Here is a 13,004-nt window from a genome sequence, read left to right on the forward strand (position 1 = left end):
ACTCACTGGTGACTTTGGTTAAACACCTCCCTTTGTCACTCGCTCTGCATGTGGGACCCAGAGAGGTGGGGAGGGGTCAGGGAGGAAAGGACCAGCTAGGTTGCAGAAGGCAGGGTACAGGGGCTGCTGCACTTCCCAGGGACCAGTTTTTGGGAAGTAAGGGTGGGAGTGGGCTGCTTCCTGAAGACCCTCCCCATTGGATCAGACCTGGCTGCCAGCCTCACCATTCTCTGCTTTCCTCTTTGTTTCACTGTAGGCAGGAACCCCCACATCAGAACCCTATCCCCCCAAATGTGTGGGGTATATGGGGACTTTAAAAGAGTGTAGGAGAGAAGGATGGACAGCCCAGGGTTAGGTGCTTAGGAGATGTTCCATAAACATCTATTGCCATTGGAGTGAAAGACAACACCTTGGAACAGTCACGAGGTCTGACCTCCTTCCAGCTGGGTCATTGCCTGAGTGCAGTGCTTTTCAACCGCTGTGCTGCAACACACTAGTGTGCTGCAAGAATTTAACAAAACATGCAATACCTGACTATTTAGTAGGAACACTGGCCTCTTTCCCCTTAGATTGTCAGTAAAAAACAAAAAGCAGCAGCCAACACAACAATAGCCATCCACTGTGAATGAATCAAAGTCATACCTAGTTTTTTGTCAGACTGACAAAAAATATATATTTTGTGTGTGTGCCACAGAATTTTAGTAATTAGTTTATGTGTGCCATGAGATGAAAAAGGTTGAAAATTGCTGCCTTAGTGTGATGTTGGTCTGGTCCCTGCCTCTCATGGCTCAGTTTCCTCAGAGGTCGAGGGGGAGGATTTAAGTCAGCGTGTCTTCAACTTTGCTATTAGGTTGTGTTTCAAGAACCTGGGACCTTGTTCAAATGCAGAGTGTGATTCAGCAACTCTGGGGTGTGCCTAAGATTCCTCATTTCCAACAAGTTCCCAGGTATTGCAGGTGTTCCTGGTCCAAAGTCTTTGCCCTACTTTGAATGGCAAAGACTTAGACACTCATTGAATTTGGGCCTTCAGGACTGGTCACTTGAGCCCTTTGTGACCTCACCAGACATCAGAAGGAAGCCTTGGGATTAGCTCCCAGCTCCAGGCTAACAGTGTTGGCACTCCCCAGGTTGAGATCAGGGGAGCTCCTTCAGCCCCAAGTGAGGCTGTGTTCAGGTAGAGGAGTCCCTTCTTGGCCCTGGATGATTTAACCAAGGGCTGCTCTGTGTTTAGGAGCTATTAGGACAACTGAAATGTGAAAGAACACTGTACAATCCATCAGTTATCCTAGTGGTCACAAGACCCTCTGAGGAGCTGGCACCCGTACAGTGGTTCTCAACCTTTCTAATGCCGAGACCTTTTAATACAGTTCCTCATGTTGTGGTGACCCCCAACCATAAAATTATTTTCGTTGCTACTTCATAACTGTAATTTTGCTACTGTTATGAATCTGATATGCAGGATGTATTTAGGCGACCCCTGTGAAAGGGTCGTTCAACCCCCAAAGGGGTCATGACCCACAGGTTGAGAACTGCTGCTTTATGAGGATAGCGGCTCTCAGTTAAATACTACACCTCATTGCACTGAGAATGGAAATGTGACAGGAGGTAAGTTTGGTGTTTTGGGCTCGTCTTTAGTGGCTGCATAGCTGCTCCTTCCAGGGAAAGGCCCAACACTCTCTAAAAAAAGAAGGAAGCAGACAGAGCCAGTTGCCCTCTTTTTTTTTTTTTTTTTTAAATATATTTTATTGATTTTTTACAGGGAGGAAGGGAGAGAGATAGAAAGTTAGAAACATCAATCAGCTGCCTCCTGCACACCCCCTACTGGGGATGTGCCCGCAACCAAGGAACATGCCCTTGACCGGAATCGAACCTGGGACCCTTCAGTCAGCAGGCCAACGCTCTATCCACTGAGCCAAACTGGCTAGGGCGCCAGTTGCCCTCTTACTCTGGGGTTCCCCTCATCAGCCAGCACACATCATGGTATGGTAGTTACTCATGGCGGGTTGGGGGATCTTCAGCAAGGGCTGAGTGGATTCTTATCTGCATTTCCCATAGCAGTTTTGGCACAAAATAAATATGCTTTCCAACACCTGACTAATCATAGCAATAACTACACAGGGATGGTGTTACCTGAGAGCACTTGGGGTGGGCCAGGAACTTTGGAGAGAGGGGTCCTGTAGGTCTGGTTCCTGCTCCACCCACATGCCAGGGCTTACTCACATGTATGGCCAGGAACAAGAGACCCAACCTGAGAACTCTGCAGGCACTGCCCAGGTACCTTTATTCCTTTAAGATCTATAATCTTCAGGGCCCAGAGGAAGATGTCAGCAACCCTGGAAGTTCCCATTGGTTAGCAGAAGTGGTGGTGGGGGACCATTTCTTCTACTTTCTATTTGAGGATGATGGTTCTAGCTCTGTGGGTTCCACAGCTCCAATAGCAACTTCATTTAAAGGGCCAACTTGTAGAATGAGGAGAGAGGCTCAAAAAGAGCCCATTATTTGGTACCTAAGAGGTTAAACCATTTGATCTGGGCCTCTCTGGAGCCCCCTACTCTGCTCCCCACGCCCTCTCCACTACAACCCCTCCCACTGTGGGGCACTTCCCAGTTCTGCTGGTGTCACTTGGGTCTCTGGATGAGCAAGGCATCTTGGTCCTTGGCTCATTGTGGCCAGCTTCTGGGATTGTGGGAAGGCCACAGTAAAGAGCATAAATCTCCAGTTTGTGTGTGTATGCATGTATTATGTAGGCAGGTATTTATCTCTGTACTGTGTGTCTGAAGATCTGAAGATGCACAGCTGTTTGTACAAGTGCACATTGTGTGTGTGTGTGTGTGTGTGTGTGTGTGTGTGTGTACGTATGTATGAGAAATAGGGTCAGAAGCTCCCAGACATTCCTGATCACTTAAATACAGGTTGGCTTCTATCCTCAATGCCTGGGAGGAGCTGAGTCCTTAACAGGAAATGGTGGATTATTTTGTAAAGTGGATAGCAATCCCCTTAAGCCTCAGGGGCATATCTGAAATCTGCAAGATCCTAGCATAGTTGCTCACACTATTCCTCTGGTGCCAGCCCACTGTCCAGCAGAGGCTTAGAAGAGCCAGAGTAGACACTGGGGGCAGGGCAGGCTGGCCTGTAACAGAGAGGGTTTGGTCAATCCTCTGGGGAAATTCAAGCTGAGGCCAGATCCTGCCTGGAGAGTCACCTTGTCTCGGCTTACAGTTCCAGGGAAATTGCTTGCTCTGGGTGTAGACTGGCCCCAGATATCAGGGCCCTGAGGATCCAGCCCTGGGTTTCTGGGAGAAGCAGAGCAAAGCATGAGGTGTGGCATAGAGACACCCTTGGCAGGGCCCTGCGTGAGGCTGGCCTGGAGGGTGCTGAAGAGACCGGAAAGTCAGACCAGGATTAGAGCTCTGGGTATGAAGGGATCTCTGTGGGGGTCCTCACCTATGGGTCCTGGCTATCCTATAGGACAGGCTTTTCCCTGTGGCAACAAGAGCTGGCTGGGCCTTCTGAGAGAGTGAAGAGGATCTAGGTGGCTGGATATAAAGGCATCAGAAGGAGGGGTGGTTCAGGGGCAGCCAGTGAGGAGGACGGGATCTCCTCTCTTGTCCTAGTTTCTGGTTTAGATGTTACAGATGTTGAGGCACAGGGAAGAGGTGACTCAAACACAGGTCAGCTTCCAAAGGCTGGTTGGGGCTCTCTACTCCCAATCTGGCTGTGCTCAGGCCTCTTCCCCCCTACTCCAGAGCTCAGACACCTCTCATGCTTCTTCTGAGGACTTTAACCTGGGGTATCACCTGGGACCCAGAATCTGTCTCCATTTCCCCCAATTCTGGGAGACCCTCCAAAGGGAAAGGACCAGAGGGTGGTGGCTCCTCAGGAACTCATTAGGGGCCTTCTTGAGACCCTGTGTCTCTAACCCACCCCTAACCAAATGACAACCCCGTGGGCCACACACAGAAATAGCTTGCAGAATCCTTGCTGCTTACTCAGCTTTTGAGGAGCACCCTTGATCCTCTTATTGGAAGGTTAGAGGCCAGTAGAAATCTTCCTTGTGAATATCTCCATGGAGCTGAGGGCAGGTGTCTAAGGTGGTTGTGTCTCAGCTTTCCCATCATCACCAGGGCCCAGGCTTGGGGTCCTCATGTCTTCCTTACTCTCCTCACCTTTGGTGCTCTAACCTCTTGAGAGGTGGGTGGAGAGGGATAGGTCTGTGGAAGCCAAAACTCAGGCTAAGACATCTAGGGCTGGACACTGAATATCTCTTGGTTTCCTTGTTTGCTTTAAGCTCTTTGGAGAGAGCCTCGCCTACGTGTACTAAACCAAAGGGCTTTGGTCCCATCCCACAGAAGAAGCAGAGATCTGGAAGGTCCCAGGAGGGGGAGGTTCAGGGCTCCTGTGGCCTTGGCCACCCTGCTGGCTTGGGGACCAGGGGAGTGCAGGCTGATGTGGACAAAGGCCCAGTGTACAGTCAGACAAACAACACACAGCTGTCTAGAACAGTGATGGTGAACCTTTTGAGCTTGGCATGTCAGCATTTTGAAAAACCCTAACTTAACTCTGGTGCCATGTCACATATAGAAATTTTTTGATATTTGCAACCATAGTAAAACAAAGACTTACATTTTTGATATTTATTTTATATATTTAAATGCCATTTAACAAAGAAAAATCAACCCAAAAAATGAGTTCGCGTGTCACCTCTGACATGCGTGTCATAGGTTCGCCATCACTGGTCTAGAACCTCTGAAGCACCGTTTATCTAGGCCCCATGGAGCCGAGTGTCCCAAACTGCCTGCCCTCTAGTCCTCAGGGGAGCACAGGCATTACAGTGCCCATGGCCGCAGACCCTGCATGCTCCCCAGCCCAACCTGTTGCAGGGTCACACATGCATGCTTGCTTAGCCCTCATCCCATGCAGGTGGAAATGAACTGGCCCCAGACCCTCCTCCATCCCACATGGCCAGGGACTCCATCAATCTGGGCTAGCTCAGCACCATGTTAAATACTTTCCTTGCAATCTCCCTTAAATAAACCCATCCCCAGAGCAACCCGCCCACCTTGCACTCTGAACATATTCTATTGGCTTCTGCCTTCCAGAGGGTGGAGAGGCTTTCTCTTCCTCCGCTCCAGGGTATACCATTTCCCTAAAAGACCAGGGGGAAACATTTTTCTCTCAACCCTGGGGCAGAGACAAGGGGAGGCCTGACTTGGAGGGACCACCTAGGAACCCTGCCTGCCCCTCCCTTCCTTTCTTCGCCTTGCCCTTAAGAAGGTTAGGGGTGACTCACCCAAGGTCACAGACCCAGTACCCAGAGTCCTGACCCATGTAGGAGGTTGCTCTGGTTTTGATAGCCTAAAGTTTAGGTCCTAAACTAGCTTCAGGGCAGGGGACTGACCTTCCAAACCTGCCTCTGTCCTTGGCCCCTTGTAGTTCTCCAGGCATGGAGTGAGCTGGGGAGATCCCAGTTTCTGACTCCACTCTGTCCCAGACCCCTGAAACTTCCTCCCAGCACCCTCCATCCCTGGTGTCCTCAGGTCTTTCTGGCTCTGTGGACACTCAGACAGTACCAGGCATGGGGGCAATGGGGCCTAGGCCTGAGCAAGCCTGTCCCTGGCCTGTCAGCGTCTGGGCCAAGGACAGTCCTTATACCCAGTACTGGCCATTTTTGAGGGCAGGGTTGGATGTCCGGCAGAACTGCAGAAGCTCTGGGTCCTGATGGCCCCCTAGTGGGGGCCTCTGGCCAGGCACAGCTGTGAGTGGGATGGTCTGGCCAGGCTCCATCTTACGGAAGGTCTCCGTGTCTCCGTCTCCGCCCAGGCCGTTGCGGGGCTTGGCTGTCAGCACCTGGACGTGGTGCTTGCCTGTCTTATTGCGTTTCCGGAGATAGAAGAGCAGGGGCAAGATGAGTGCCAGGAGCAGGAGGACCAGGCACACGGGGATGATGACACTGAACATGTTGTCCTCGAGGAAGCCCAGGAAGCCCCCTGTGGCCACAGGTGGCACGGGGCTGGAGGCTGTTGGCCGTGGCTCACCAGTTGGAGGGCTGCTCTCTGGCCTCCCTGCTTCTGTCTGAGCAGCCTCAGGGAGACTGAGCAGGGCCACACTGTAGGACTGGGCCGCATTGTAAGGCTCAGTGGCAAAGTCCAGCGAGGCCACAGCAGGTGGGACACCTCTTGCCCACAGCTCAAGAGTGAGACTGTCACTTGCGGGGCCAGGGGACCTACTCTCTGGCCTGCCTACCTCCAGCCCAAGCCTTCCATCCTCAAGGTCCTGCTGTGTAAACTGCTCCACAGGTTGGCCGTCCCTGGGCATACGGACCACACGGCCATGCCGGGGTCCTACCAGGAGCCGGAAACAGGGTACACTGCCTGTGTGGTTGGCCAACTCACCTGCATCTAGGATGGTGGAGTCCAGGCGTAGGGTGGCACCCTGGGGCCACGGCCCACCTGCCCACACATGCAGCAGAGCCCTCACAGTGACATTCACTGTGGCTGATGTATTGGCACCTCTGGCCAGTGCCAGGACATTGAAGTGGTCGTGAGAGGAGGAGAAGTTGGTGAAAGCAAAGACCACCTCACCCTGGTCTACCTGGACCTGGCTGAAGGCTGTGGCTGGCTGTCCTCCCACCAGGAGATGCCCATACTGAGGCCCCTGGGTGAGGTGGTATGTGGCGTCTGGCTCCTCTTGATCTGAAACCACCCGGAGCTGCTGCCGGCTCAGTGAGGAGTGCCCTAAGGCTTGGGGCACCTCTAGGGGTGCCTGCAGCTGCACCTCAATGGTGGATGGCAAGACATCCACGGCCAGGGACATGGACAGGGGTGGACTGGCCCCGTCAGACACGCTCAGCTGGAAGATGCCTGCCACACTGCTCCCATTGGCCACGAAGGCTAGCCGCCCTGCATCCACATCACCCTGGGTGAAGTGCCTCACAGGGCCCGCACTGGCCCCTGCCAGGCTCAGGAAGCCATTGTGGGGTGCTCGTTGCACCTTGAACTCGATCTCCTCGGGAGCTGAGTCTGGGTCCACCACACTCAGCTGGGCCCTGGAGATTGAGGCACGGGAGCCGCGGGTGAGCCGAAGTGGAATGGAGGCCTGTGGCAGAGGTGGCCGCTCATTCACATCTCGCACCGTGATGGTGAAGGCCTCTGAGGTTTGGGGTCCTGCCAAGGGGGCCCCTGCGGACCCCTGGAGGTGGGCATGAAAGCGGAAGCCATCTGGCTGAGTGCCCCCGCCACCATGGGCATACACCAGCTGCCCTGAGGCCAGCTGGGACTGCAGGAAGTGGGGCTGCCCAGCATGGAGGGGCTCCTCAGACAGCAGCAGCTGGCCCCAGGCAGGGAACTGCGTGACCTGGAACAGCACATCGTGCTCTGGGCGCTGGGATGACAAAACACTGGCCAGGAGGTTGGAGGCATCAAGGGCAGCCCTGGTAATTTTGGCTCGCTGGCCTTCGGAGACCCAGAGACCTGCAGGTAAAACACAGGCTATTAAGGTTCAGTCCACGCAGGGAAGAGCCATGGACCTTCAGCTGGGGCCCCCAAGGCAAGGTTTGCCTCCCCCCTCAGACCAGGTATCCCAGGATGGGGTTCAGAGTTTTCAGGAGGAACAAGGACCATGTCTCCGCTCTGACCTCAAAGCCTCTCTATCTGCCCACCCTCTCTATAACATCCCAGGTCCTGGGGGCTGACCCTGGTCTTGAGTCCACTCCTCTCTGGGCCTCTCCTAGTGTCCTCCTAACTTTGCCAGCCTATCATACTGTTCACCTTTGTTCCTCCAGAGACGGCTGGGGCGCTGGGGACAGGCAGCCTCAAAAGATACAGCCACAGCAAGGGTGGTGGCTACATCAGGGGCAGGAGGCGAGGCCAGACGGAGCTTCAGAGTGTCATGGGCCTCCCAGAAGGGCTCAGCAGGCATCTTGTGCTCATATAGAACATTCCCGGCATACACCTGTGGGAGACCACCACCATTGGAACAAACCAGGTCCAGCCTCTGTGCCCAGCAGCTCCCTCCCAGGCTGGCATCTCCCTCAGACCATCCCTGGATTATGGCGATAGCCTCCTAGCCTTATTCTACGCTCTCCCAGTTGTGCCTGCCTCTGGGTCTGTAATGTGCGTCTCAGGGGCCACCACTAGGCAGTCATATGGCAGACCCAGGCTTTGCCACCTTGGGCAACCCTCTGAGCCTCTGGGGAAAGCAATATTCTACCTTATTTCTCTCAACAGAGGTCTTTCCTCTTTTGCACTGATCCTCGCCCCTCTTGCCTACTGAGTACACCTCTTTTACCATCTCCCTTTTTTTTCATATGGTGTCAATTTTGCCCCAAATGGATCATTCCCAGCATTATGCAGCCATATTATTCTTTCTTCCACCTTAAAGACAAAACTTGACTTCACTTTTCCCACAAACATTTGCCACCTTCCCCTTGCTGTTCTTTGTAGCAAACTGCAAAAAGAGTAGTTTACACTGGCCAGCTGGCATGGCTCAGTGGTTGAGTGTAGACCTATGAACCAGGAAGTCATGTTCGATTCCTGGTCAGGACACATGCCCGGGTTGTGGGCTTGATCCCCAGTAGGGGACGTACTGGAGGCAGCCAATCAATGATTCTTTCCCATGATTGATGTTTCTATCTCTTTTTTCCTTTCCCTTCCTCTCTGAAATCAATAAAAATATATTTTTAAAAAAATAAAAAATAGCCCACACTCCCCCCATGATGTCCTAAGTGTACTCCACCCAGGCTTTGCTCCTATTCTGGCCAGGGGCACCAGTGGCCTCCGTGTTGTTAGATCTAATGGTGGGTTGTCAGGCCTCATCTTGCCTTGGATGTCATATGTGAGCATCCCTTCCTAATGCAACTTTCTCCAGGATGGCCCCCTGTCTTTGTTTTCTTCCTACCTTAGTAGTTGCTTTTTCACAGACTCTTTTGGTCCCTCCTGTTCTTCCCAACATCTATGACTTGGCCTTGAGATTCTTCTCCATCTACAGGCAGGCCCCACCTGCTCTCATTTAGTCCTCAATGCCAGCTATGTGATGATCCGCTTATGTGTACCTCCCACTCGGACTGCTCTCTCTGGAACCCCAGCCTCTCATATCTACCTGCGTCCTTGGCAGCTTCTTGGGGATGTATAGTGGACATCTCAAACTCTGCATGCACCATGCAGACTCCTGGCCTGCCCCCCTTTCCATCTTCCCAATGCGGAAGATAGCAGCTCTGTTTTTCTAATGGCTCAGGCCAAACTCTGGCATCATCCCTGACTTCCCTCCTCTTCCCACACCCCATCATCTGTGGCCTGGATTATGGTGATAGCTCTCCTAACTATGGCCTGCTTTGGCCCCTGCTCCCCTCCTCCTACAATTTATTCTTAATACAAAAACCAGAGTGAGCTTTTAAAAAGTAAGGTCATGTCACTCTTGCTCAGATTGTGCAATAGCTTATCATTTGACTACAGAGACCCCATTGTGACCCCATTACCCTTTTGACTTCACCTATAACCACCCTTCCTTAGCAAGTCCAGTCCAGCCAACCTGCTGCTTGCTAGGACTGTCTGCATGTTAAACACCAGGCATATTCTTCATTTCCATAAAGAAGTTCCTCTCCCCTTCTGATCCTAATGTGTTCTCTTGGCTTATCTTTTGTTTTCTCCTTTTAGAAGACACAGAACTATTTTCATTCACTCAGAAGAAAAGGACTTGTGCAATAGCAACATGGAAACTGATTGGTGTGGAAGACTTTAGGAGAGACGGGTTGTGATGACTGGGGAGCACAGCCTAGTTAAAAGGGTGGTTGCTTCTCATCTGATTGCTGTAAGAGGAAACACAGGCCTTTTAAAAAACTGGAAATTAGCTTTTTTTAAATTGAAATTTCTAAAGGTTGTACGTTGACCATTAATTAAAAAAATATTGAATGCATTGTGCAGGCCGTTGGCCAGATGTGGCCTGCAAGGACAGCCAGGTGTGACCTTTGGCCTAGGCTGAAGGGTGGGCAGGAAGGAAATGAAGACCCCTGGGAGTGAGGGTGGGAGGCTGAATGCCTGGGCACAGGAACATCATGGGTGGGAGGGGTCTGCTTGAGGGTGGGGCAAATCACAAGCAGAGTGGAGAGGGTCCCCGAGCTCTGGGAGCAACCAATGTCCTCTAGGGAAAGAAACCTTGGACTAACAGTCAGAAGGCACAATCCTGGCTTTGCTTCTTACTAGCCACGTGCTCTGACGTTTCACCTGACCTCTGTGACCTTCAGATTTCTTATATGCAAGATGGGGACACCTGTTCCCTGACCCACCCAGCTCAGAGTATTGTGGGGCAGTGGTGGATGTCAGATATCACCAAGTCTTCCCCAGCCCCCTTCCTCAAGGGCAGATGGGTCTCTGCCATGCTCCTCTGCATGGCACTGCCAGCTCACCCCCTGTTGACTGTTCAACGTGGTCCTTCAGATTACTGGGATGTGGGGAGAAGCACTGTAGGGTGGGGGCAGGGCTCAGTAGGCCTAGTCTATTCCCTCCCACTTCCTGGGCATCTGATGATAAAGGCTCCCAGGGACTCAGGTGCACAGCTGCTGCAGCCTCCAGCCTACTGAATATTTCATTATAGGGAGGGGCAGGAAGAGGGCCATAGCAGAAGCCAGGGCTCCAAGAGAACCAAGAACCCAGGCCTAGTGGATGTTGATATGAGAGACCCAAGAAACCTTTCCCACTACCATTAAAGACTCTCCTTTCCTGAGGCCTAAAAGCTCCTTACCTGCTCTGCCTTTGGGAGAACCAAGGCTGCCCTGGCACCTCTTGCACATAGAAGGGGTATTAAGTGATGGCTGCTGGTACTGGTACTGTTAGCACAGAGCTCTGTGATCCCAGCAGCCCTGTAGTCTGAGTGTTTACTGTTAGCCTCTGCTGTGTTTTAGGACAGTCAAGCCCTGAAACTGCAGTGATGGACAGATGGCAGCTCCACTCCCCACTGGACCTACTCAGCTGCCTTCTGTCCACTCATGTGCTCCCAGGACCCACTCTGCTTCTTGCTGGCTCCTGACCTGAGACCCAAGCTCATACATCTGTCCACAGGCCCAAATTGTCCAGGGGAAGCCTCCATTCAGGGCTGCCTTCATCTCAAACTCCATCCCCTGAACCAAACACTGCCCCTCACCAGCCACTGGGGTGTACTAATGTCCCCCAACCAGTGCACACTTTCTAGCTTCTAGGGTCTAACTTCATTTTCCTTCTGGAAGTCAAGTCCCAGGACCTGATCCCTGTTCTGAGCTCCTTGACCTCCTGCATCCTTCTCTCTCACCATGGAACACTAAGTCCCATTTGCCTTAAGGGCCTAGTGGCTCCTGGAGAGCAAGGCATGCATGGCCTGGGTCATAAGAGGTTCAGGGAATGTGCTGCCAATTATGCTGGATCTGGTACCCGTATCCATGTGTGTCCATGGCAGAGTGGGCCACCTAAGATGTGGCTGTAGAGAGTTGAGCCCTTACCTCAGCCTGAGTGAAGTTCATCAGGGCCTCCTCAGTGCTGCCCTGCTGGGTGTGGAACAGCCGGCCAAGCTGGGGGCCCTGCACCACCCAATAGAGCAGATGGTGAGGGTCGGTGTCTGTGCTGGAGGTGGCTCTCAGGTTCTGGCTGCTAAGCGGCTGGACAGATCCTATGAGAGGCAAAAAGGGCCTGTCAGACTCAGACCAGGGGCCAGGCAAGGCCTGTGACTTCTGGAGAGGCAGCATGACCCTGGTGTGCCACCCATACTTGACAGACCCACCTGGGCAGACAGTTAGTGTTCGGCTGCCCTCCAGAGAAAGGAGTGGCTGCTTCTGGGCCATCACGTGGAAGAAGTGTCCAGGGGAAGTGTGCTTGCCATCAGAGAGGCTGAAGCGGAAGCCTCCATCCAGGGCTCCTGAGGGCAGATGTGGAATTGGGTATCAATGGCCCATGCTGGTACCCTCTCCTCAGGGTGTCCCCACATCTAAGCACCCACCTCTGTGTGAGAACAGCACAAGCCCACTGTCCAGCTGGGCCTGTGTGAAGCTGTGGGCCTCGGTGCCCAGTGTTGCCTGGAGCACTACTCGTCCATTGCTGGGCTGCTCGATGGTGTAGACCAGGTCCTCGGGCTCTGAGTCGCCGTCTGTGCCCTTAAGGGCTGCCACAGGGATGGGCACAGTGCCCCCCTCCCACATCTGGGGACACAGGCCTGTGAAGGTTCTGCCCCCACCAATGGCCATTCTGGGCTCGTCTGCACAAAGGGTCCCACCCTATTCACCTTTCTCTGTTACCCCAGGGACCCCAGCCCCAGGCTCCCTGCTCCCATCTGCCCTAATCCTGACTGTCCCTCAAGGACAGCTCTTGTCCCTCTACCTCAGGAAGCTTCCAGCTCTCACTCTCACAGGCTTCTCACCTCCAGAACCCTCCAAGCCGGGCCAACAGCACTGCTTAATCTGGTTGTCTCACTGGCAGGGCAGAGGTCTCCCTCAGATCCTCCATAGTGAGTCTGGGAGGCAGGGGCTGGGAACAGTAATTTCGCCTGCCCAGGATACTTAGAAATGGGCTCCCCTTCCAGATGAGGGAGGGGATGGGAGGCAGGGACAGCTGGAGAGGCTGATGGTTGGCCACCACCCTGAAGCACTGAAGCAGCACTGGGAATAGGGCAGTCACAAGCCTCAGTGGGTGGGTGAGGCCTGCCTGGATGCGGACTGCCCCTCCCTATGCTCAGAGTGAAGGGGAACCTCCCTCAGCCCTCCTACCTGCCAGCAGGGCAGGATACCATTCCCAGAGTCCTGTTACATGCCCTGCTGGGTCAACAACTTGTGAGCAGTATTGGGGAGGGGCTTCCAAACCTGGAGAACTGAGGTCTCTGGGATGCCTGGACTCCCTCTCCCAGCCCCAGCTGACTCCTGCCAGAGCTCTAGAAGGAAGACCACTATGGTTGAAGGCTCCTGGCATGAACACAGTGGACAGCACCACCTGGTGGCTGAGCTTCCACACAGTACCACCTGACTGTTCTCCGGGGGTAAGGGGTGGGGGGCA

General features: G+C 53.4%; 1 protein-coding gene across 1 annotated transcript in view; it reads right to left on the minus strand.

Moving 5' to 3' along the window:
- Positions 1-4,684: 4,684 nt before the first annotated feature.
- CSPG4 (chondroitin sulfate proteoglycan 4) overlaps positions 4,685-13,004 on the minus strand; it is a 35,922-nt gene continuing 27,602 nt past the window's right edge. The window contains exons 6-10 of the mRNA XM_005884517.2: positions 11,959-12,157; positions 11,743-11,877; positions 11,465-11,631; positions 7,767-7,950; positions 4,685-7,469 (exon numbers count right to left, since the gene is read on the minus strand). Of these exons, the coding sequence (XP_005884579.1) occupies positions 5,647-7,469; positions 7,767-7,950; positions 11,465-11,631; positions 11,743-11,877; positions 11,959-12,157 (2,508 nt within the window). The 3' untranslated portion in view covers positions 4,685-5,646. The remainder of the gene's footprint in view (positions 7,470-7,766; positions 7,951-11,464; positions 11,632-11,742; positions 11,878-11,958; positions 12,158-13,004) is intronic.

This window comes from Myotis brandtii, unplaced genomic scaffold (genome assembly GCF_000412655.1).
Source record: "Myotis brandtii unplaced genomic scaffold, ASM41265v1 scaffold838, whole genome shotgun sequence".
NCBI lineage: Eukaryota > Metazoa > Chordata > Mammalia > Chiroptera > Vespertilionidae > Myotis > Myotis brandtii.